This window comes from Petaurus breviceps, unplaced genomic scaffold, assembly GCF_028583685.1.
Source record: "Petaurus breviceps papuanus isolate PSGF00001 unplaced genomic scaffold, PetGlider_PUasm1.0 178, whole genome shotgun sequence".
NCBI classification, from domain to species: Eukaryota; Metazoa; Chordata; class Mammalia; order Diprotodontia; family Petauridae; genus Petaurus; species Petaurus breviceps.
In genome coordinates, this window is record NW_027185777.1 from 23,556,455 (window position 1) to 23,582,891 (window position 26,437).

Here is a 26,437-nt window from a genome sequence, read left to right on the forward strand (position 1 = left end):
TAAAACAAAGCTTGATGATTTGTGTTTAGCTTCACTTTTGTCATTTAGTACTCTAAGTAAATAGCATGAACTTCTAGAATTTCTGGTTTTGGTTTGTAGTTTTTCTACATATTACATAATGTATTCTGACCAAAAACCATAAACACAGAGAGATGCAGTTTATATTTATAAATGGAAAAAGCCCTTTGGTTAATCTTTTGAAGATTAAATAAAAGTCCTAAAATATCTCTCATGTAGTTTTAGAGCACACATAGCATATCTGAAATAAATCAAGTTATGATTTGTCTAAATCAAAGTCATTTGGTCTAAAAAGAGTTAAAAACTATTTTCTTCTCAGCAATGCAATAATCTAAGACAATTCCAAAAGACTCATGATGGAAAATGCTATCCACATCCAGAGAAAGAACTCTGGAATCTGAATGCAGATTTAAGCATTTCTCTTTTTTTATGGTTTTTCCCTTTCAATTCTTCTTTCACAACATGACTAATGTGGAACTATGTTTAATATGACTGTACATGTATAGCCTATTTCAGCTTGCATGAGGGAGGGGGGGAAATTTAGAACTCAAAATCTTATAAAAGTGAATGCTGAAAACTAAGAGAAAGAGATAGAGACAGAGGGAGAATAGTTTTAGAGGGAAAGGGAAAAGTCCCTCTTTTCCATGTTCTACTAACCAATCTGTGCAGAATGTCCCCTCCTGGCCATGTTCTTTGACCTGACTGCTTCCTTAATCCGATCGACTTCTTGCTGATACCGTTTACGATCCCGAGAGGCATTTTCTTTGGCTTCTTTCAGAGCAGACTCCAAAGCTTTAACTCTCTCAGCTGTAGCTCTAAGTCGTTTTTCCAATTTTGGAAGCTCACAGCGAAGATCTGCATTATCACGTACCAACTGAGGGTAAGTCAAAGAATATGATTTACTCTTTAGAATATTAACCACATTCAATTAAAGGTAAACGTTGATTTTCTGGTATTTTTGTCTTTAACACAGCCAATCTGCTCCTGCTCTTCCTCCAGAGAAAGGGGAAATGGGAATGGGCACAGTGGAAGACAAAATATTTCTCCCAAAGTAGCTGCAGGTGTAAGAGGAAGAGCCCTTTGGCAGTGGAGTCTGAAGATCTGAGCCAAAACCCCAGATCTTCCACTGCTGGTGATTTTTCCCCAGTTAGCTGAACTCAACTACTCATTTATCCCCAATATAAAATAGAGAGGAAGCATGGCAAAGTAGACAGAGAGCTGCCCTCAGCTGATGCCTGGGACAAATCTTGTGTGAGCCTGGCCAAGTTCCTTAGCCTCTCAGGGCTCGAGGCCACTCTATTCTCAGACTGGGAGGCTGAGCGGCATTGGAAAGGAGAGCTTCCTCCCCGGGCATTCCCCACACCAATGAAATTACAGGTCAGGTTTAAAAGAAAAAAAAAACTAACAAAAATCATCTCAAGTGACACAACTCTTAGGTATACAAATTGTTTGCTTTATTAAACGAACACTATCTCATTCAGTTCACACTTTTACTGAGGAATTAACTCTTATCCAAATCTTGATAAAACTGTAAAGATTTGCATTTTACTGATCAGGAAACTAGGGGACGGGGCATGGCAAGGGAAACTGAGAATAGAGGACCCATCAGCGCTAACTAAACTTCAAGAACCTGCAGAGACCATAAAATTATATGGGTTCACGAGCATACTCTCAGCGATGGAGATGTCCATTAGCCTCCTCTCCTCTCCTCTCAAGTTTTTGGGAGTTTGTTTGTATACTGTAGTTAATAGAAAATCTCAGAGTCTGAAAATATGTCTTATGGAATTCTAGATCACAGGGACTGGAAAGCCTATTAAGACACAAAATTATAAAAGCCTTCCAAATAACTGGTATTTCCACAAGTCATTCTACCTCCATTTTATTACCTGTTTGTGCACTTTAGTGAGCTGCTCAAGATTATTCTCAAGAAAGGAGATCTTCTGTTTTTGGGCAGCACTACCTCCAGTATCATCTGAATCAATCTCTGCACTCTGAGAACAAAAATATAATGAATCACTTCAATATTTAAAAAAACATAATATTCATGTATTTAATATTTTAAAAAACTAAGATGAACTAAAGGCATGAGAATGAAATTTATAAATAAAATTAAATGACCATTACAAGAATTTCAATGATGTTAAATTACCTTTTTAACTCTTGTGGCCAGGTCTTGAACAAAGAGCTTCCGAAGGTTGTGTAAAGTCTGAAGTTCTTTTGCCTTGAATGAAAAACATTTTTGCAACTTAATATTTCAAATTTTGGATAAGCACAAAATCCAAAATTTTAAATTCTCTTACCACCGTCTCTTCTAAACCCTTCAGGTCTTGCCTTGCTTGTTCTCTCCTGTCTTGCATAACACTAAAAATAAGGAATAAATAAAAATATATACATATAGATATGCATGTACACATTACCAATTTTATCTTCTAGTTAAAAAAAAAACCTGGCTTTATAATAGGGAGAAAAAGAAAAAAATTCTTTCATCCGATAGAAGTTAGACTGTTAGGGTGAATAAGAAATTTTAGCTGAAAATCTTAACATTCTAACAATATAATCTATTTGGTCCTCAAGACTCTCATGGGATATACAAAACATTTCCAAAGAAAAGAGTAACGCTTCAATGATGGAAAGAGTTAAAATTTTTTGTCTGAAGTGGTGAATAAAAAGAGCCAATTGGTACTAATTTAAATGTTCCTGAATCAAAACCATGGTTGTGGAATGAGGTGGTTAACTGGGACTTAAACAGATGTTATATTATCAGAGAATTAGAATAAGAGAAATTTTATTTTGCACTAAAATCATAATAAACATAAACTGAAGTTTCTTTTGATGACTCAAAAAGCACTCCAGGATCTTACATGGTTATTTATTGTGACTAATCATGATTGTATAGTTGCAGAGATACATGAGATGTGGGTGACTGGGTCTGGGCCTATCATTATGATATACTCTAAAAGCTGCTTTTAAAATAAATCTCTGCTATCAGCCAGTCTGTTCTCTTATAAAACTGAGAAGCAAGGAAACTGTAGGGGTTAGTTATGTGAGCTTTCCACATCACAAACTGTTAGTTCCAAAGGAACCTGGTTGACTTAAGACTAATCCTTTACTATATACCTGCTACCTAGTGAATTAGGTAAACAAAAACATCTCTCCTTAGTGATTCACATCTGGTAGCAGTCTTCTAACACAAAAGCAGGGGGGCAGGGCCAGACTACTTATTAGCTGTATGTATTAATGACAAGTTCCACCGCCCGTTCCACTTCAGTCAGTGGACCTCACTGTGCCTGTGGCCTGATGCTGAGCCCAGATCCTCCTCATTACTCCAACACAGTCTCCTAGTTTAGGCTTTGCTAAAATTCTCACTCACGTAAGTTCATGTAGTTTCCTGCTTTTTTCTTGATCTGTAGCTTTCAACTTCTCGTGTTCAACTCTCAGGCGTTCCTGCTCTAGCATCATTTTCTGATTCTGGCTATTGAAAAAAAAGGCATAAGTAATATTAGTTTTATAAAATGTGTTAAAACAGACTAAGGAAAGTGTTAATACTTCAAAGTTTCAGAGTCAAGTTTTTCCTAATAGCTAAACTAAGATTTCTCTTTTATTATGTGGCTCCATATTTTTTAAACAAAGCCAAATATCACATACAACTGATCTTTTGGACATATCTAATACTGTTTTATACGTAGACTTGCATAAACAGTCATATGTAAGGACAATAATTTCTACGTACTTCAGTTTTGCTTGTTTGCGATTCCAAATAATTTTTTAAACTTATATTGTTGCAGGATTTTTCTTAAGACTTAAAGAAAAAAAAGAAAGCTGAGGAAATTTTACCACTCCATTTAAAAATGAAAATAACTTAAAAATTTCAACTCTGATTTCTGCATTTGTATAATGCTTCAAAATTCAAAGAAAAAGTTAGATACCTGTATCTATGTGTTTATTTATATAAAGATTATCCTACTTTTCCCTACTGAATCTCTCCAGATATACTTTTGTTGAAATTAAATTGTAAATATATAAGCAAATATGTTAAAATAAAAAAATCAAACACTTACTCTTGAAGATCAGTAATAAGCTTTTCTTTTGCATCAACTTCATCTCTAAGACTACTAATTTGTTTTTGATGAGTTTCTCTATGGCTTTGTATCTGTTGTTCAACAGCTTGCTAAAATAGAGATTTTAAAAAACAAAACAAAAGGTCAAAAATGAGCACTGATGTATTAAAATATTAAGATTATGAAATAAAAATTAACTTACCTTAACTTCATTTGCAGTCTGAACCTTATTTAGATGCTCCTTTTCCATTTCATGGACTTTCTCTGGGCAGAGGAAAGGAAAAGAATAGAAAATTTCTAATAGAGATTATAGAAAACATGGTCCATTTTTCTGCAGCAATAATTCAGTCAACCCCCAAACCCTTTCAATTATTCACATCCTAAACTGCAAATCTTGACTCAAAGTCATTGGTAGTTAGTAAGACCACAATCTATTGATATATTGAATTTCTTTATTTATTGTTACTTTACAAAGTCCCTCGAAATTCAAAACTTTTCCTGCTCCTGGGAAGGCTGAGAGGGGACAGCTCTATCTAGGTTGATGCTTCCTAACAGCCTGAGAATTATTTATTCCAAGAATGCAGCAGTAGGCCTTTGGTGCAGACGGGACAGGAAGACTCTATGGGGAAACTGGACAGTTTATAATGCCTTATGACCTAGGCCTTCAATGTGACTTCATTATTATGTATGAAGTTTCCCAGATCAGTCTTGTACCTATTAAAATGTAATTTCAAAAAACCAAGTCCCCATCACTACTACCTTCTATTAGTGCAAATCAAAGCTGGCTGAAAGGAATAATTTAACATGGACGATTTCTGAAAGACTGGTAGTACAAAAATCAGAATCACTAACCTGGCTCTGCTTAGGCAGTGAAGACTCTCACTGAAGAAGTTCAAGATTGGCTAGTTAAAATTCAAAGGTGACTGAAAAGGATGCCGAGCAAATGAAATTTCTGGGGCTCTGGTTTGTTACTATGAAGGGAATAGCCCCAAAATACACATGTATAATTCAAAATGCAAGAAGTCTATCTGCTGGATAATAAGGAATTAGCGTACCTTGTGCTCGCAGCTGGACCAATTCTTCATTAAGGGAGTCCACAGATTCCTCCAACTGTCTTTTCTTTTGCTCAACATTCTGAAGGTATTCAGTCAATGATTTGATTTTAGCTTCATGCTTTCAAAGAAAAAAATATATTTGGAGTGGTATGATGTAGAAAAAAGATCTCAACCATTTTGGTGGCAAAAGGATCTTATAAAATCTTACAAATAAAATAATCTTATAAAAAATTGGAGTCCAGACAATTCTCTTTAAATATATGATAAAATAAGGGGATATAAATTTTTGTACATGGCCAACATGGGGATTTTTACTGGGTTATTAGCATTTGTTGTTGGTGTTCTTTTCTTCTTTTTGATTGCTCATTGCAGGCAGGGATAGCAAGAGATAATAAACTTTAAAAATAAATTTTAAAGAAAACAAAAATATGGTAAACAACAAAGTTGAGTCCCAGATTTAAAATCTTAAAAGAACTTAGCCAATGTGTCCAATGGAAAACAATAGACTTGAAGAGAGGGCAATGATGGTGATATGTCTATGCTTTCCCCCATTTAACTTTGCCCTATATGATTTTCCTGTATACCTTACACATTCTATTCCTGAGAAGTCACCCTACAATACAGCATAATTTCCTGACAATGGTTCCACATCACTGGTTGTTATTTTTACTAGTTTACTATGATCCCCAAGACCCATTCTTATCCCTAAGAATTCTGTTCAAAAAGAACACGAAAATGGACACATTAAGATTTTAGGTATTGTTTGCCACAGGTTCACCTGTTAACATTTACCAAAGCAACTATTTCAAACCTTCTCCAAGTACCTCAAATCCCCCTCCCTAATATCTCTTGTTGATGATTCTGACACTTGCTTTACTAAAATGGCTACTAACTTTAAAACTCCGAATCCCCTTTCTCCTTCCTTCCTGTTACAGATGATGAGGTTGTCCTTGTGAAGTTATCCCTCCATATGTGTCCCTCCCCATCCAGAGACCCTGCTCTTTTTATTCATCCCTTCTCCTTTTCCCATCTTTGACCTGTCCCCTCCTAGTGGCTGTGTCAGAATGACAGAATTTCAGGGCCGGAAACTCTGTGGCCATCTAGTGCAAGCCCTCTACAGTCTGCTGCAGTATACATTCAGCCGCTACTGGGAAATCTCCTTCTGCAAAGCTGAACTATCAGAAGCTCTTTCTGACATTAAGCCTAAATGTGCCTCTGCAGCTTCCACCCACTGCACCTAGCTCTGCCCTTTGGGGCCAAGTAGAACAAATCTGAGCCTTTTCGACAATAGCTCTTCAACTGAAGGCAGTGCCCACTCCTCCCTGCTCCCCCTCCCACTAGTCTCTTCTGCTTCAGGGTAAACACTGTCAGGTGCTTCAAAAGATCCTAATATGGCACGACTGCCCTTCTCTAAACGCTATTCAGCTTATCAATATCATTTCTATACTGTGGCAACTGGAACTGAACGTGCCATTCCAGATGTGACCAGTTCATAACAAAGTGGAATTCTTATCTGTAGTTATTCTTGGAGAGTATATGTTTCTTAATAAGGAATGGACTGGCTTTGATGGTTAGCATATCACAACGCTGAAGCACATTGAGGCTCCTGTTCACTAAAAACCCCAGTTCTTTTTTAATGGACTGTTGTTTAGCCAGCCCTTGTCATCTTGTACTTGTAAAGTTGATTTTTTTCAACAAATGTAAATCTTTTCACTTATTTATCAAATTTCATCTTATTCAATTTAGCCTGTCAAAATCTTTTTCAACCTCAGTCATTCACTGTTAACTCCTGTCTTCATGTCAGCTGCAAATTTGATAAACATGTCATATATGCCAATATTCAAGTCACTGATTAAAATGTTAAAAAGTACAGAACCAAGCACAGATTCCTGGGTCCTGTTACTGGAAATCTCCTTCCAAACTGACAACAAACCATGAACTATTGCTGACTAAGTACTCTGACTGTATCTTTAGAACCAGTTTTGTATCCTCCTAACTGTATTTTCATTTCACTTTTATTTCCCAAGCTTTCCACAAGAATAGCATTCTCTGAATTTTTGAAAGCAGGGACACTGATAGATCCTTCTTGAATCCTCCAACAACTGGACTCATCTTTGACCTTTCCAGGATCACTCTAAAACGACCCAGTTACAGTTCTTTCAGTTCCTGAATGTGTTCATTTGGGTCAGATGAACATTGAGGGTATCTTGCTGTTTTATTTCTTACTTATAGAGCATCTTGGGTATCAGCTCTCTATTAGCCATTTTTTCTTTTACATTTCTAAGTTTGTTCTCATTAGCAACAAAAACAAAACATGAATCAAACCACTTCAACTCTTCTGTCATCAATTATCACTCCTTTCTCCCTACGCTCTCCTGAGAGGATTTCTCCAGGCCACTCTCAAACTTCTGCATTCATCCTATTAGCTGCTTTTCCTTCCCTCATCTCTCAACGTCTTTTAAAAATCTAAACTGACTGGTGAGTTAGTTCCCTGTGCATATGCCGATTACCATCATCATTTCTTTTTTCTACATCTTCATAATTTTATTGTTGAGGGTGTCATTCCTTCTAGGGTAACTTTACTCTAGAGTTGTAAGACACTTCAGTGGCCTTCTAGTCATAACCCAGAAGAGAACCTCTTTATCACAGGATCCTAAGCATCCTTCCTTTTAAAGTCTCTCCCCAAAGTCAAAATTCATCACGTGACTCTATCTTCTTAACACATTCCACCCACATCAACCTAGCTTCTTTCTTCTTGCCCTTTCAGAGGCAAATTCCAGTCCTTGGTGTCACTGCATTAAGTTCCAGTGACACTGATGAGGTCACACACTGCCTGCCAGCATTAGAAGATCTAGGGTTTTTGTTTGGAACTTGTACTCTGGACATTTGTGTACATATAAATCTAATGTCATGGATTTCATCACTGGCTTCTAGGATTTATTTATCCTAGATGGAGTAAGAGATTGAAGCCTGAGGAGATGACCATATTTTAGAGAGTGAGAAGAAGAGGAGGCAAAAGACAGTAAGAATGATGTGAGAAGTATGAGAACTCAAGAGAATGCTTTGTCTCTATTTGGATTGTTCTATAATCACCTCAAACTCAAGACATCTAAAACTAAACTCACATTCCCTTATCCAGATTTGTCCCCCCCTGTTATTTGTCAGGGTCAAATTCTTAAGACTAATCTTCTGACATGTGTTCTTCCTTGGATCCCTTAGATCCAATAAACTGTCAGGTTCTGCCAATTTTATTTCAACAATCTCTCTTATACCTGCCCGGTCCTTTCTAGTCCCACCATAACTCCGATTCTGGGTTGTTTGAGGCCTTATCCAGTCTAACACTTTAGTTTGACAGATGAGAAAAATGAGGCCCAAAGAAATTAACTAACTTGCCCAAAGTCACACAGTAAGTGGCAGGAGCAGAATTTGAACCCAGGTCTTGACTCTAAATCCAACATTACATTATACTACAATAACTCTTGTAATAGCTTTTCCTTTTTACCCCCTTCCATTTAATAGTTTTAGTCAAAGGCCAATTTCTTAGTACCAAAAGATAACAGTACTTAGGTTACTTTAGCCAACTTAAATTTGCAATGATAAGTCAGAACAGAAATTCTTCAATTCACCGGGTTGCTAGGAGCAGAAGAAGAGTTTATCTAATATTTACACAATGTTATGAACTGCAACATAAGATGTATGCTGTGGTTCTTTGGTGTATCTTGAAAGGGAAATTTTTCTGTAATAAGTCAAAGGGAAATGTTAATTAGTTACAGCTGTCATGGAAGTAAAGCTATATACTGTGCTGAATAACTACATACCCTGTCAACACTATATAGGGAATCCCAAAATTCTTAATGTAGCTCAATTTTAGCCTTTAAAAAATACATGAAGATTTTTGGGACACACTATATGCCAATTTAGAGTCTTTAACCTACTACTAAGACCCAATTAAGTTAAGTAATTAGTAAATTAAATTGCTATTTACTTGAATCTTATGGGGAGAGATAATACTTGTTTTAGTCTCTCTAGGTTTTCTTTTGATACAGTAACATTCTGAACATGGGATGCCCCATTTGTATTCTTTTAAAGACAAAACAATCCTTATTTAAAAGCTCTAGAATGTTAATATTAGCCTACATTGCTTTAGAAGGACACTGCTGAAGTTTTAGATTGGCAGACTATGAGAACAGCTTGTACAATAGAAATTATTTTTTTCAAAGGGGGTTGATAGACTAGAGATTGAGATAAAAACTATTCTGTATCAAACCTTGTATACCATATCTTTGTTCTCTAGGATAATATTGAAGGTAATTTACTAGGTTGGTTTACATATTTTATAGAATTTCGTAAACACATTTAAATTAAAAACATGCCAAACAAAAATAAAATTCTTAGAATTATTGTATTGTATTAAGCTGTATAAGGTTTAAGTTGTTTATACTACTTCAAAGGCTAGCAACCCTAACTGTATACTAAAATGCATCATACTATTTTCCCAAAATTGATCTCTTTTAATGCGAAATTGCATTACAATTAAAATCACACTTAAGGTTGCATGGTATTAATCAAAGTTGATCTCCCTTTGCCTTCAATACTACCTAGAATCAGTATAATGATCCAAATACTACTAGCCAGGATCAACAGTAAATGCCAATTCACAGTACAGTCTCTCATCTTAGTCATTCTGCATTAGAATTCACATTTGTGTTTTAGTTTTAAACAAACATGCTTCAAACAGAATCATAATTTAGGTCCAAACATATTTCCAACTACAGAATAATAAATTTCCAACTACAGCTTATTTCCTCCTCAAGTATGAAAATATCAATGCTATTCTAGTTGTTATGTTTCAGGCTTCACAGCTTAAATTCATTCTTACACTGGCACCCAGAGCTCTGATATAAAATAAACCAAAATAGTTGAACATTTATTCACTCTAAGAGTCCTATAAAGATTATTTCAGGAATTGTTGGAAGATAGGCAATTTTGTAATAACTATGTTTCAGGTGATAAGCAGTATGCCTATACATGGTCCATTTTCAACTTCTGAACTTTTGGTTTAGAACATGTGCTTGATGAGTACTCAGGCCCTTCTAGTAGGTCAGACCTTTGCAATTTATCTTGGAGTGTTCCTAAAGTCACTCAACTTCTTTTGTAAATTTTATGGACAATTCTAACACAGAAGGCTTTACTTTAGAAAATATAATCCTACAGTAACATGCCATCAACAAAACTTCCAGTTTCTTGAAATTCAGTTTCTTTCTCCTTCCAAATGGTTACTTGTTATGAATGAGTGAATAATAAGAGTTGTAGAAACTGAAAGGCAAGCGTGGCTGTGACTTTCTACACACCCTCTTGGATATAATTTTTTCCATTCTCATCACTTCAGAAGCTGAATTTATATTGGTTAATTTGGATCAAAGCAGAGGCTAATGGAACTTTTCTCTCTGCTTCTTCTGATTTCACAGATAGAAGGAACTTAATCCCACACATTCAAAACATTTGGGGTAGCCAGAAACCTGTCCAGTAAATTCAAAGATAGGGAAAAATGTCAAAGGCAAAAGACTAAGGCTATGTTTTTCACTTTGACATTCTTTAGTCTTGCAGTCACCCAAAGGCCACAATTATGTGCAAACTCAAGACTCAAGCCACAGACCCTTGGTGACATCTGTACTATTTCAACAGAACATTCAGCTGGTTGCAGCAACTTCTGAACTTCCATTGTTACTCTATTCCCTCACCTTGTGCTCCCTACCTTGCGCCTGCCCTCACCTCAACCCAAAGAAATTAGTTTAAATAAGATGGAAAGTACATGGGAAAAAGACAGGGTATGAGAAGAGAGGTAACAGGGTAGCAGGGGACCTCTGGGCCGCATCTGGAGCAGAAAAAGCAGTAGTATAAGAGCTTCTTAAAGACATCTTCCTGCCTACGATCTCTTTGTTGTCAAATTCTCTTCACACTGTTCCTAAGGTAATTTCCTGATGAACAACAGTGACTACAGAACTTCTCTGCTCACGTAGTGGTTACCATTCCTGGACAAAGTATAAACTCCTCAGTTTGGCACCCAAGACCCTTCACAATCTAGTCCTCACCCGCTCTTTAGTTTCTTTGCACCCCACTTTCATTCACATAATTTCTTTTCAGTCAAATTGTTGGCCTTTCACCAGTCCCCTCCCGCCTGTTCCCATCTCCAATGTCAAAGAGGGAACAGTCTCCCCTCACATTTTCAAGCACTGAAATAATTTTCTTTCTTCAAGGTCCAGCTTATGCTCGTCTACTCTATGAAACTCATGCTGATCCACCCACCACCAAGTGCTCTCTCCCTTCTCAATTCTCTCCTAGCACACTGTCTGACCATCCTGTATTTGCTTCTCAGCTCACATCTGTTATTCATGTATCCATCTCGTTCCCACCTCACACATGCTGGGTCCCCAGAGTGTGTAGCACTAGTTTACTTAGACACCTAACAAGTGTCTAAGGGAGGAAAGTGAACTAAAATGACTTCCTGAAGAATGTTCTCGGTGGTCCCGCTTCAGCCACTCTTCATTCTCCAGAATGGATGAGTAGGTTTTTCAGTGTATCCTATTTCTTAGAAACTCCTCTCACTCTGCAATTTACAGCCAGGATTCCTAGATCTTACTCTTAGTAGCTTTTTCTTTTGGGAAGTAAAAAGTTTCTCTGGGGAAGATGAATTATATTGAGTGACAGGTGTAACCTACGCAGAACCCTCATATTACTTTGTAATGTCACATTGAGAAAAATGAATATTCTCTCTGAATTAATCTCAATGTGTTTCACTTTCAGTGAAACTATGGAAATTTGTTTTTCCAAAAGTATTTCTCAACAAACCTTGTTTAATTTAAAAATTGAAACTATGAAGCCACTGCAATAACTGAACTCTAAGCTACATGTTATAATACATACCTGTGATATGCGAAGCTGACATGCTGCTAATTCTTTTTCATTTTCTTCCATTTTTTTGTTGCTTTCTGCTTGGGTACTTTCTAACTGTTTGCAGCGTTTTACCATTGTTTTCACTTCTGATTTCATTTTACTAATGTACAGTCTTGCAACAGTGAACTCTTCATCTATCATGCCAGTTCCTTCAGGCTGCTGAGAAGAAAAATTAAATTCACATGAACATTGGAGCAATAAAATATATATATTTTTTAAGCAATCGGGGTTAAGTAACTTGCTCAAGGTTACACAGCCAGTTATTTCTGGGTGTGGTGCTAAGTATCTGAGCCCGGATTTGATCCAGGTCATCCCGACACTGGAGCCGGTGCTCTTATTCGCTGAGCCACCTGGCCACTCCTGCAATAAAATATTTTAGTGGAAGATTAGAATTCAAAATACAGTCAACAAAGTTAATATTTGCTGAATCTGCATGACATTTACTTAAATTCTATTCATATCTGGGCTCAGTTTATTCCTTTCAACTTTTGCTTTCAAAGCTCACATCAAAGAATCCCAACCTGTGGGGTGATTCCTAAGTTTTTTGTTTTGTTTGGGGAAGGATACAGATTGGAGATAGTTTTGCTGTGGAATATATTATAGATTGTTGGATAATCCACAGTTATAATAACATCCCTAGACTATTAATGAATTACTAGTAAAATGAAGTTTAGGCTGCTGTGAGAGCACCATGAGGAATATTAAGAAAGAACTATGTCCAAGTCATATCACTTAATTTTTTTTCCCCTTCCTTTTGGGAGGGCAATTGGGGTTAAGTGACTTGCCCAAGGTCACATGGCTAGTTTTTGTGTTAAGTGTCAGAGGCCGAATTTGAACTCAGGTCCTCCTGACTCCAGGGCCAGTGCTCTATTCACTGCGCCACCACTTAATTTTTCTTGTGTAAGAAAAGTACAGTGTAAAGCACAGATGGGAGACTCAATAAATGTCTACTAAAACAGCATTACATTACATTACATTACATTATATTATATTATATTATATTATATTATATTATATTATATTATATTATATTATATTATATTATATTATATTATATCTCAATTGAAGTTAATTTTTGTGTCCCAAGCACCAGACTCCAGGTCAAGGGTGGAAAACTATGCTGGACAGTATTTTAGGTTGTCAAAAATCAGATTTCCTTGTTACATTAATGAACTTTTAAGATTACTTCTAAGATTAAAAGAGGGTTTTTAGATCTTATTACTTTTGGTAAAAAGTTGCATGACTCCAACAGCTGACATCAACTCATGTAGGCAATGTTGGGGTATTTACTTGGAAGCACATACCCTTTTAAATGTATGTTACTCAGCACATAAAGACTATAATTTAATGCCCCCCAGATCTAGAGAAGGGGTTCTTAATGTGGAGTCTACAGAACCACAAGGGATGTGGAGAGAATTTAGTATGTCTGTGAACTTGGATGGGAAAAAAAAAATCATATTTATTTCAATATAATTGGTTGGTTTTTTTTTATATTTAAGCAATTGGGGTTAAGTAACTTGCTCAAGGTTACACGGCCAGTTATTTCTGGGTGTGGTGCTGAGTGTCTAAGCCCGGGATTCAATCTCCAGGTCATCCCAACACTGGAGCCGGTGCTTTTACTCACTGAGCCACCTGGCCACCCCTAATTGGTTGTTTTTTGTATATTTTATTTTACACATTTAAAAATATGATTCTAAGAAAAGGTCTATAGCTTTCTCTACACTATCAAAGGGGTCCGTGACATAATCCCTGCTTTAGAGAGATATCCTGACAAAAATTAAGATACTTGATTTGGGTGATGATTTTGAGGAGATACTAACTTTTTTATGTTTTTTTTTTGGTACACTACTCACATTTAGGTACACTACTGACAATTTTTCAAGTTATCTTTTCAACACATATATTTTAACTTAAAACATGAAATTTGCTAAAAATGAAAATGTGATGCCTCAAATTTACAAATCTTATTCAACAATAAGCACTATCTAAATCATGTGGTCTTCAACATTTTTTAACCTCCAGTAAGATTCCTACACCCTCTGAAATCCCACCTCTACCATAAACAGGCCAAAATTTTCAGGCTGTTGAAAAGGGAAGTATAATGATAGCTATGTAAATACTGTTCAGCAACTTCATATCCTTTGAATCTGCATGGTACTTAACATCTCATAAGTCTCCTCTGATTGGATCCTCTCTGTATGGAGAGGCTAGGCCATGATGGGCTCTAGGGCCTCTATTTAAGAAAGGAGGCTCAGCACAGTTTTTTCTATATTTCTCACCAGCTACAATGCTCTGGGACTTCTTTGGAACTCTCCATCATGTCTCCTCACTAGATACATTCTTCCCTCCTTACCTCTTCAGCTTCCTTTTGTGTGTAGTCTTCCCCATTAGATTGTATGCTTCTTGAGGGTAAGGACTAGTTCGTTTTTATTTGTATACATATGCTTGTAGTGCTAACGCAATATTCATAGCACCGATGGCCACTGTAAATATGCTGGCATAATGCTCAATGGCAAAATATAACACTCTCCATATAGAAGATAGAAACAAAACATCTATTCTGACACCAGAAAATAGAATCCCAAAGCCAGTAAGCCAATTCCATCATAGTAGCAAAGAAGTTAATACGTCATAATAGCACAGAGAGCCACAGCATACTTTAGCCTTCCCACAAACCAGCATTTACTCACAAGCCTGTCTCCCTTGGATGCATCCTCTCCTCCCTCCAGTCTCTAACTCCTTTGACTCAGTTCCACCCTTCAACAAACTCTTCCCACCAAAGGCTTCATGTAATTGCATTTAGTCTGTTAGGGGGCAGGGTATATCTACAAAGTAGGGAAGGTCTTCAAATTCCCTTAGGCTTATTAAGAGGCAGGGAAGATCTTCAAATACCCATTACCATTACAATGCCCAACAATGAACATAGTGCCTAACATACAGTAAGTGCTTTATAAATGTTTACTGACTTAGAAGAGTGAAAGTTCATGGTGAATAAAATGACAAAGTAATAGAGTTGGGAAAAGAGCAGGCTGGGAACTGAATTGCCTCAGGAAGAAATGAAACATCAGTGATGATGCATTCATCCAATAAGCATTTATTAAGTGCCTATATGTACAAGAGAAAAAAATCAACTAATTTTGCAACCCAGGTCAAATAGTAATTTGGCTTCCAGCTTTAAGTTAATTGCCTTAGAACTTTCTGGAGCAATCAAAATTCGGGAAACAAGCTAACAGATATAGAGTAAAAGCTTATTTTTATTCCAACTTCTGGTAGTCTTAATAATATACTTCTAACATTCTTTAATTGATAAATGGTCAAAGGTTAAAAGATATAACAGACAGTCCTAAAAAAAAATTCAATCTATAGCCATATTGAAAAAATGCTTCAGATCACGGATAATTAGAGAAATGCAAATTAAAAGAACTCTGAAGTTCTACCTCATATCTATCAGATTGGCAAATTTGACCAAAAATGAAAATGACAAATGTTGGAGGGACTGCTGAAACATAAGTACATTAATTGATGGTGGTATGAATTGATCCAGCCATCATGGAATGGCTTGCTATGTCCAAAGTTATTAAACTGACCCAGTGACACTGCTACTAGGTCTACACCACAAAAAGATCAAAGAAAGAGGAAAAGATCCTAAATATTTATAGTATCTCTTTTTGCAGTGGCAAAAAACTGGAAACTAAGGGGTGTCCATCAATTAGGGAATGGCTGAACTAATTATGGCCTGTGAATATAATTGAATACTATTGGGCTATAAGACATGAAGAGATAGTTTCACAGAAACCCGGGAAGACTTGTATATGAAATGATACAGAGCCAAGTAAGCAGAACCAAGAAAACGCCTTATACTATAACATAAATACTATAAAAAACAAACAAGTCTGATAAACTTAATTTAATCAATGATCAACCATGATTCCTGAGGACTAATGATGGAAACTGCTGCCCACCTCATGAAAAGGAGGTGATGATGGTTGAATACTAGACATGACCAATGTGAGAGTCTTACTATGTGTATTTGTTATAAGGGTTTTGTTATTACTATTTTTTCCCAATGTAAAGGTGAGAAGAGATGGAGAGAGAATAAATGCTATCTTAATTCAATAAAAATTTTAAAAATAATGATGTGTAATATTTTCCCCTGAAATTTCACAATGAGGAGTGTATAAACTGAGCAGAAATGGTTCAGTCCATATGTGCTTTGTATATAAAAGGGCTTTAATCCTTCTCCTAAATTGAAATTCAAAGAGGTCCTTCTAATGATAAGCTAGATTTTGACTAAAAGGTAAAGTCTAAACACATCACCTATTGCAGTATCCAAATTCTTCTTGCCTTAAATGCATATTTTTTGCTGTCAGACTGACTCAAGTCTTCACGTGCCCCATAAGCTAAACTTATTATAATAATAAAATCTTTCACTAGTTTTAGTAGTGATGACATATATAATGTCAGTGGACATTAGTAGCCTATATGGGTTTAACAAGCTCATGTTTTATTTTAACTGACTATCCATGGCCCAATTTACTTCAGACTTCATCTAAAATGGCGCAACTAGGGGGCACAGCGTATTGATAGAGCACTGGATGTGGAATCAGGAAGATTTATCTTCCTGAGTTGAAATCTGAACTCAAGACACTTACCAGCTGTGTGACCCCAGGCAAGTCACTTAACCCTCTTTGCTCAGTCTTCTCATCTGTAAAATGAGCTAGAGAAGGAAATGGCAAACCACTCCAGTACCTTTGCCCCAAACCCCCCCAAAATATGGTCATTAACAATCAGATACAACTGAAATGACTCAACTACTACAACAACAATAATCTAAAATACTTTCAGTCAGGACTCTTAAGCCTGTGCAAAAATCTGCAAATCTTTTCATGTGTAGAAATGAACTGTCACACAGATAGACACAGACACACATGTGCATGTGTGCTTCCCTGCAATGACCCCCAAGTTTTAAAACTGTATCAAGACTTTTTGGATACCCTATAAAATTGGCTTATGGTTATTTTTACAATTATGATTGGAACATCATATTTACCTTGACATCATTATTTCCCACAGCAATTCCAATTTCTGCAAGGTCTTTCAATAAAGAAGCCATCATCTCCGTTGCTCGTTTTTTCTGGTGATTTGTCATTTCCTTGAGTTTCTGAAGTTCAGCATCTATGCTTGCTAGAGTTGCCTATGGAAAAGAAAAAGAGTTCAAATATTTGTTAAAACAATTTAATAACCTAGTAATTCAAGCCAGGGGGAAGTATTAGTAGGAAAAGCTGGCCCTGGGAATCAAGAAGGTTTGGGTTCAAATCCTGCCTAGGACTTATCTTGGCTGTTTGATGCTGGGAATATTACCTAAAGCCTTTAAAACATGAGGCAGCTCTCCTTAAGACTATAAACTATAAAGTAGTTGCCTATTTGTACTAGCAGAGAGAGTTCCATAAACCTCCACCCTTCCAAAAACCATTGCCAATCTGTTTTGCCCAAATAAAACAGTTTAAAAATGTTAAATAGACACCTTACAAAATGAAATATGCTTATAAAAGGTATTTATATAGTTCTTTCCAGTTATAACACTCTACATAAATTTCACCTCTTTGGGAAATCATAATGAAAATTGTAAACAACAGATCACTAAGTATTTGTTGGGTATGTTGGAAAAGATACTTAAAATATTCACATGGAGTATTTTATGAGTAAATTGTTTACTGGCTAAATGCTAATAGGAAATCAATATTATCTGGTTATGAAAAGTTACAATACTAATGACTACTGCGAATAATTTACCAAAGTTGCAAATTAAATGAAATTCCCTTTATTATTGTGTTGTTTAATTTCTTAGTTAGTAGTATAGCCAGTGTGTTAGTTTACTATCATCTGTTACCTAGAAAAATGGGATCAAATTTTGAAAAAAGTTCTCTTTCCGTCAGGTTAGAGAATAATCATTTTAACAGTATTTAACCACAATGGACACAATGGAGGACTATAATGGTAACCTCAATACATCTTTTTGTTGTTGTTGAACATGAGCATCAATGTATTATCATACCCAGCCTTACCTAGAGGTAAGAAATTTAAATAATTGCCAAGTGAGAACTATTAAAGACAGAAATTTATCAAATCATTAAAAAACTACTGTGATTTTCTTACCGACTTCTGATTCAATTCATCACTAAGTAGCTCATACTCCTTGGCTTTGTCTTCAACTTCTTGAGACTTCTGATCATAGTTGACTGCAAGTTCTTCCAGAGCCTGCAGCACTTCCTTCACCTCCTCCTTGGAGGCATCATTCTCTGCCTGCAGGCGATTCAGTTCAGCCTGCATATTATCTTGGTCCCTTCTTGTAGATGCTAGAAGCTGCAAAGAAGGGCATATGTGGTCATTTTCACCAAAGTATTTACACAAGAAAAGTCTAGATACACTTTACTTTAACTCTCATCTCCCTTTATCTGTTCTTGAGTACATGCATCAAGTACAGAAATGAGGATTCTAGGTAAATTATTAACTATAGCACCCTTCACTGATCTTTGACATCTCGTTTCTGTTTAATAAACACCTGACTTCACCCAGAGTTGCACAGGAATCAGGGATAAAAATTAATGGACTCTAGAAGCAACAAAACTCTTTAGGAATTCTTCTTGGCTTAGATAGGACAATGTATTTTTGGTGAGATTTAGGACATGGAGGAGAAGGCAAGAGGAAGATCTGTAAAGGACTAAAAATGTGGTCTGAATTCATGTAGTTCTAATTCTAAGTTCATGATAAACTGAAACTTTACAGGAAGGTAACAGGTGAAACTTGCCTCTTCTTGATCCAACATTTGTGTCTTCAGTTTTTCTACCAACTGACTCTGCTGATTAATTTCTTCATCCTACAATTTAAAAAAATCAGTTATCAATAGGTCTCAAAAATTAACTGTAATTGTTATTAGTTTGCTTATAAAATAATTAAACATAAATGTAAAATGGAAATAAAAAATAACTCTCTGAAATTTCAAATTAAAAAGCACAAGTAAATCCTATTTTTTTTACATAAGGAAAATTAATGTTTTTGCCATAAATAAAAACATGCTAGATGAGACAAAAAAATCTCTTTAAATTCAAGATTTTTTCTCAAAAAAATATTCAAATAGGGGCAACTAGGTGGCGCAGTGAATAGAGCACCGGCCCTGGAGTCAGGAGGACCTAAGTTCAAATCCAGCCTCAGACACTTGACACACTTACTAGCCATGTGACTTTGGGCAAGTCACTTAACCCCAATTGCCCTCCAAAGAAAAAAAATATTCAAATACTATTATTTTTTGAAGTAACTTTGCTACAATAAATGTATAATTTATTGTACTACAAATAAGGAAACAAATTTATTCTTTACCAAAGTCTTTTCTTAAAATATTTTAAACGACCATAATTACTGCTATTAATACACTAATTTAAAATACATTGTATACATTAACTCATTTAATCTTGACAATAATCCTGTGAGATAGGTTTTGTTATCTAGGATTATCCTCATTTTATAGGCAAAGAAACTGAGGCTATAGGAGAGATTAAGTGATTTGACAATGGTCATATAATTAATAAGAGTCAGAAGAAGGATCTGAATGTAAGTTTTACAAAGTTCAAGCTGTAAGTGAAAAAATAATGAATACAAAAAAGTATTATGTTTTATACAATTTATGTTAAGTGTCGTGATAAAATTATATTATGGAAACATTTCAAATTGAGGCTACACACAATAAACATGTAACTATTTGTCCATTTCTTATTTTTCCCTTTCACTGTTCTTACCCAAATTGCTTTCACTCTAGACACATCACTGATACTCAATAATGCCTGTGTACTTTCCTGATAAAATCTCCATTCCACTCTGCTCCCAATCACATCTTTTTCTTGATGATTTTCTCTTATTTTCTAGGCTTTCTGTGTTCCCCAGTTCTGCTGGGGGCTATATCTTAGCTCTGCTATGCCCCATATAGCTATTCTTTCCCCCAGAAGTTTTTTTTTTCCCCTCTGAAAACTAGAATCTGCATTCTGAGATTTCAGACTAAGAGCTGATCTCCCAAGTGTGCCCTGAGTTTTGTTCATCTTGGGATGAATTTGTGGCATAAGTTCATTTCAGCAACCGGAGAGCTTAATCACTGGGGTCTAAAAACTCTAAGAGGTCTTATGCCTGTGGTAGTTAGAGACAGCAACAGTGTATGCTGACTCTGGGCTCAGACACAATGGACCAAAGAGGGTGCATAACCTCTATAGGAAGTCAATCAATAAATAATCAATATTTATGAAGTACCTACTATGTGTCAGGCATTGTGCTAAGTGCTACGGAAGACAAAAGATAGTGCTTGCCCTCAAGTAGCTTACAACTTAATGGAGGATACAAGATATATTTGTTTGGAAACAAAAGCAAGCTACATGCAGGATAAATAGGAAATAATTAACAGAGGGAAGGCACTAGAATTAAAAAGGGTTGGAGAAGGTTTCCAGTAAAAGAAGAGATTTTAGGTGGGAATAAAAGGAAGCTAGGGGAGGTCAGTAGTTGGTGTAGAGGAGGCAGAGCATTTCAGGTATAGAGCAAAGTCAGAAAAAAATGCCCAAAGTTGAGAAATGGGGTGTCCTTATCCCTGAACAGCCAATAACCCAGTGTCAATGAACTGAAAGCTATGTTGGGGGGTAGGCAGAAGACTGAAAAGGTAAGAGGGCTTTTTAGGAGAAGCATTTTGTAAATTTTCATTCTGGAAGGCAACAGAGAGCCACAGGAGTTTAATGGTGCGGGAAAGGGAGTGAAGGGTGGTGTTACACTAGGAAAATCACTTTAGTGACCCAACAGAGGATGGACTGCAGTGGGCAGAGCCTTGAGGCAGCCAGAGGCACTACAAGGCTACTGCTATAGTTCAGGGTGACATGATGAGGACCTACAGCAGAGGGATGTCAGTGGCAGAGAAGGGAAGAGGGTGTATTCCAAAGATGTTACAAAGATGAAATGGCCAGGCCTTGGCAACAGCTTGCACATGGGGGTAGTGGTGGTCATACATAGTGATGACTCCTTGGTTTTAGGCCTGGGAAGATGGCATAGTCCGCTACAGTAATAGTAGGAGTAGCAGTGGGGGAGGGTTTGGGGGAAAGTTTGGTTTTGGACATTCTGAGCTGAAGATATCTATTGGACATCCAATTTGAGATGTCTGAAAGGCAGCTGGAGATGAGGAACTGGAGGTCAACAGAGAGAGATGAGGGCAGGAAAGGTAGGTTTGAGAATCATCACCATAAACAATTAAATCCATGGGAGCTGATGCGATCCCCAAGTGAAGTAGTACAGAGGGAGAAGAGAAGAACCTAGGACAGAACCCTGAGGGACACCTACAATTAGAGGGTGACAGAGAAACGAGCAGTCAGATTGGTAGGAAGGGAACCAAGATTGTGTCCTGAAAACCTAGAGAAAAGATTATCAAGGAGGAGAGAGTGATCAGCAGCATCAAAGGCTTCAGAGAGGTCAAAGAGAATGAGGACTGAGCAAAGGTCACTGGATTTGGCAACTAAGAGATCATCAGAAGCTCTGGAGAGCAGTTTCTGTGGAATAATAAGGCCAGCAGTTGGATTGTAAGGGATTAAGAAGAGAGTGAGACTTGGGGTGGCTAGGTGGCACAGTGAATAGAGCACTAACCCTGGAGTCAGGAGGACCTGAGTTCAAATACGGCCTCAGAAACTTAACACAAAAACTAGCCATGTGACCTTGGGCAAGTCACTTAACCCCAATTGCCCTCCAAAAAAAATTTTTTTTTAAAAAGCAAACTAGGGGTGGCTTAGGTGGTGCAGTGAGTAGAGTGCTGGCCCTGGAGTCAGGAGGACCTGAGTTAGGATCTGGCCTCAGAAACTTAACACACACAAACAAAATACCTAGTCGTGTGACCTTGGGCAAGTTACTTAAACCCAATTGTCCTCCGAAAAGCCAAAAAAAAAAAAAAGAAGAGAGAGGAGAGGAAGTGGAGGCACCAATTGCAAATGGTCTTTTCAAGGAGTTCTACCACAAAGGGCAGAAGAGATATATGGTGATAGTGTATGGAAGAAATCAAGTAAAGGTTTTTTAGGATGAGAGAGACATGGGCATGTCTGGAGGCAGTAAGAAGCGAGCCAGCAGATAGGGAGAGACTGAAAGTAAGTGACAGATGGAGAAGAGGGGATGGAATGGGATCTCGAAGAAAAAAGAAGGGTTAGCCTTGCAGTAAGGCCACTTCATCATGTGGTGAAAGGTCTCATTTTTTTCTATAAAATAAGGCAAGGTTCTCAGCTGAGAGGGTGGGAACAGGGAGCTATGAAATGAATAAATAGGGATGAAAAGGTTTAGAAGAGCCACTGTGGAGAGTGGAATAGTGAATTGATGAGGGGGTTGGGGGGATAGTGGGATTGCCATCACTACTGGAGCTTTTCTTCTTCTCTGACTCTACTATATTCTTCCCAATAGCTACTTCCACAATCTCTCTCTCCTCACAATACCATCTCTTCATTCTCTTTTTATCTTCTCTTCCCCCCCCGTACCCTAAACCCTGAATCTGGCCCCCTCTCTCTAGACTCTACCTTAATGTGTGATCTTCAACCCCCTCTTTGATCATCCTCTTCCAGAGGCTTACTGGTTTGATCCTTTCTCTTCAAAGTTTCCTTACCCTGACTTCTTCCTTGTTGCTGAATAATATGCCTTGTTCCCATCTTTACAAAATCTTCATTTGGCTCTATGTCCTCAAACTATCATCTTCTAGCTCAGCCAAATTCCTAGAAAGGGTTATCGACATTCATTGCCTCATCTCCCACCTGCTTTATAATCTCCTGAAATTTACCTTCTTTCCCACTAATGACTAAAACTACTCCCTCCAAGGATACCTTGCACCTGCTAACCCCATCTTAACTCTACTCAATCTCTCTTTAACTCTTAATATCGTTGACCAACTCTCTCCTCTCAAAGCTTACGTGATATTGTTTTTTCTTGGTTCTCTTCCTCCCTGTCTGACAGTTTCTTCTCAGTCTCCTTTACTCTGTCATCTTCTTGCTCCTGTTCATGAGGTATGGATGATGCTGAAGGCTCTATACTGGGCCCTTGTCTCTCTCTACAGTCTTTACTCCTTAATCTCATTAGTTTTCGTAAATAGTTCCCAAATTACATATCCAGTCATATACTGTTGAGGAAGGATAATTTCATTTAGAATCAGAGGACGTGAGTCAAATTCTGGTGCTTAACTTTTCTGGGTATAAGTTTCCTCATTTACAAAAAAGGAGGGTAAAACCTGAATGACCTCTGGGATCCCTTCCAAATCTAAATCTACTCTACACAACTATTTCAGAATTCAAGTCCCACATTCATAACTGCTTCCTGAACCTGGCTACCTTGTTGGTATTTCATTTCAGAATGACCAGAGTGGAATTCACTGTAATTCTCCCCAAACCCATATCTCCTCCAAACTTTCCTATTTCTGTTGAGGATATCACTATTCTTCCAATCACCCAGGATCACAATCTTGGTGCCATCTTCAACCTTCACCGACTTCATATCTAGTCAGTTGTCATTGTTGATGATACCTCAATAACATCTCTTGTATTCATCCTTTGTCATCCACTCACACACCCTCTAACCTAATTCAGAATCTTATCGTCTGGACTATCTTTTGTCTCCTAAATAATGCCCCTGCTTTTGATCTTCCTTCTACACAGCTCTCAAACTGATGTTCCCAAAACATATTTGACCATATCATTACCCTACTAAGCTGGCTTCAGCTGCTCCTTACTGCTTCTAAGATAAAATATAATTCCAATCCTCAATACGGGACATTTAAAGCCCTTTAAGATGACTTCTTTTTCTTATTATAACTATAGTTCATAGTGTTCCATTTTTTGCCTTCTTAACTCTAGTCAAACAGGCCTGTTAGCCACTTCCCACACATCATTTTTCATCCCTTTCTTATATACCTTTGCACAGATGGAATCCCATGTCTGGAATGCACTCCCCAGGTATCTTCTACCTCTTAGAATTCCTGCTTCCTTTACAGTTCAGCTGAGACACCTTTCTTGATTCCTCCCTTTATTAACTTTCTCTCCCTGCTGACATGCTGTAGATATTTTGTACTCATTTATCTGTGTAGACATTGTCAAACCTCCCATCCCACCCCAACCCACACCACCCACAATGGAATGTAAGGTCCTCAAGGGGAGAGACTTTAAATACTTCCATATAGTTCCTACCACATAACAGGAACTTAATAAATATTTCCTGAACTTGCTGAAATTATCTGACAGCATGATTTCAGAACCAGAGATATAATAAATTTGCACAATGGTATATGCAAAATCACACATTTGTCAAAGATAGAGACAGAAATAAAAGCAAAAAAATTCAGCTGAAATGAAAGATACTAAAAAGATGTATTTAGAATAAAGTCATAAGGACCATAATATTATTAGTTGAAAATATATTCATATCCAAATGAAAACAATTTGTCAAGAAGCAAATGATATGCACAAATTCAAATACAATCTTGAATAAGAACAATTCCTACCTTATCATCAAGTTGTTTGTATAATTTAGCAATTTCTTCTTCACACTTTCTTCTTTCAGCATCAGTAAAGTTTCCTGTAACTCCAATTGTGGCTGCTGGTTTATCATTGATGACAGTAATATCTTTATCTACTGCAAAGGCTTCTAAGTTGGCTTTCTCTTTGTCAAACTGTTCATCAACTGGCACAGTCTCCCCTTAAATAAGACATAGGAATGATGGTCTAACAATACTAAACATATTCAAAATTGAACTCATTCATCTTCCCCTATCAACTTGTCTATGACTAGTCACCTTTGACTTGTCCTTTTCCTTCATATCTAGCCAATCACCAAACCCAGATAATTTTGAAAAGTCACTTTTCAATTTCATTATCACCACCCAAATCCAGGCTTCATCACTTCACATGGAACGCTCCAATGGTTTACCAGCAGGTCTTCCTACTGCATCTCTCCTCAAATCCATCTTGATAATCCTGGCAAGCTAATCTACCACCTTATCCACCTACATTGTCCTTTGCCCCCACACCAAGCCACAAAAGTTTTCAAAGTCCCCACCATCTATTAACTATGCCTTAGTCAAATATGGTGATCTGTGTCCTGTTCCCAACTCTGTCTTTTCTCACATTTTCTCCTACAAAGAAGTGGCCTTTTGTATACTTTCCTACCTATCCATCCTGTCTACTGTTCAAGACAAAGTTCTTTCAGCTTCCCTAATTACTCTTGTATGCATTCTTTCTTTTGAATCCCTATAACACTTTCTCCATATCATACAATTTAGCCATTAACTATTTATTGTCTTGTTTGCTTTTGTTTCATACTTGTTAGTCTTCTCTCCTATACTCAACTGTAACGTCCTTAAGACCACCATGTAGGGGCAGCTAGGTGATGCAGTGAATAGAGCACTGGCCCTGGAGTCAGAAGGACCTGAGTTCAAACCCAGTCTCAGACACTTGACACACTTACTAGCTGTGTGACCTTGGGCAAATCACTTAACCCCAATTGCCCTGCTTTCCCTCCCTCAAAAAAAAAAAAATACCACCATGTAAACATAAGCTTATAAATATAACTTACACTTTTTGTTGCCTTCACCTCCACCAAGTACAACACTAATCACAAAGAAGTACTGAATATTTGTTAAAAGACTGAAGTTGCCTACCCAACAACTGGGAAAATGTAAATGTACAAAAACCCAGAATCATTCATTGAAATTTAGTCATTCTGTAAATAACTATAAATCACAGGATTAAAAAGTGTATTAACTGCTGAAGAAATTTTCTTGACACTGATATGGTGGTGATTAATCCTTATAATTATGAAATATGTCCTTTTACATGATTTAATCTCATAAATACAAAATGCTTCTTTTTAATCATCTACATATATCTACTTCTTTCATTCTGGACCCTTGATCATTTTTGCTTTTTAGCCTATTACTCATTACTTCCTTACTACTGAAAAGTAAAGTAGAGAAATGATCACCATATTCTAAATTTAGCCAAGTTAAAATTAGATATGCTAGGTATTGATATGCTCATGAAAAAGTAAATAAGTCATTTAATTCTGAATTAAATTGGACATTCAGCTGAATTTTGACATCTTTTCTTAACTCTTTGCTTCAATTATTTTGGGCCATTTTGATAGAGGGCCTAATGGTAGTTTGTAAGAACATCTGACATTTTCTTCTTACATACCTAACTAATCATTTTTCAAAGCTGTCTAAATGACCACTACTTTAGCCTTTATTTAAATTTACCTTTATGTTAGATCCTGCAACATTTTAAATAGCTATTCTATAGTCATGGCCTCATTAGC

General features: G+C 36.8%; 1 protein-coding gene and 1 pseudogene across 2 annotated transcripts in view; both read right to left on the reverse strand.

The window, feature by feature from the left end:
* The window catches only part of KIF5B (kinesin family member 5B), a 71,914-nt gene that overhangs the window by 6,586 nt on the left and 38,891 nt on the right, over nt 1-26,437 (reverse strand). The window contains exons 12-24 of one of the 2 annotated variants that reach the window (XM_069086446.1): nt 24,627-24,820; nt 18,894-18,962; nt 18,242-18,448; nt 17,136-17,279; nt 12,056-12,241; nt 5,132-5,249; nt 4,279-4,340; nt 4,077-4,186; nt 3,389-3,490; nt 2,319-2,379; nt 2,168-2,239; nt 1,905-2,009; nt 676-892 (exon numbers count right to left, since the gene is read on the reverse strand). In XM_069086446.1, coding sequence (XP_068942547.1) covers nt 676-892; nt 1,905-2,009; nt 2,168-2,239; nt 2,319-2,379; nt 3,389-3,490; nt 4,077-4,186; nt 4,279-4,340; nt 5,132-5,249; nt 12,056-12,241; nt 17,136-17,279; nt 18,242-18,448; nt 18,894-18,962; nt 24,627-24,820 — 1,647 coding nt within the window. Of the gene's footprint in view, nt 1-675; nt 893-1,904; nt 2,010-2,167; nt 2,240-2,318; nt 2,380-3,388; nt 3,491-4,076; nt 4,187-4,278; nt 4,341-5,131; nt 5,250-12,055; nt 12,245-17,135; nt 17,280-18,241; nt 18,449-18,893; nt 18,963-24,626; nt 24,821-26,437 lie in introns of both variants that reach the window. The other variant, XM_069086445.1, reaches the window with a different exon arrangement.
* Nucleotides 5,256-12,046, reverse strand: LOC138159990 (cyclin-G1 pseudogene; annotated as a pseudogene).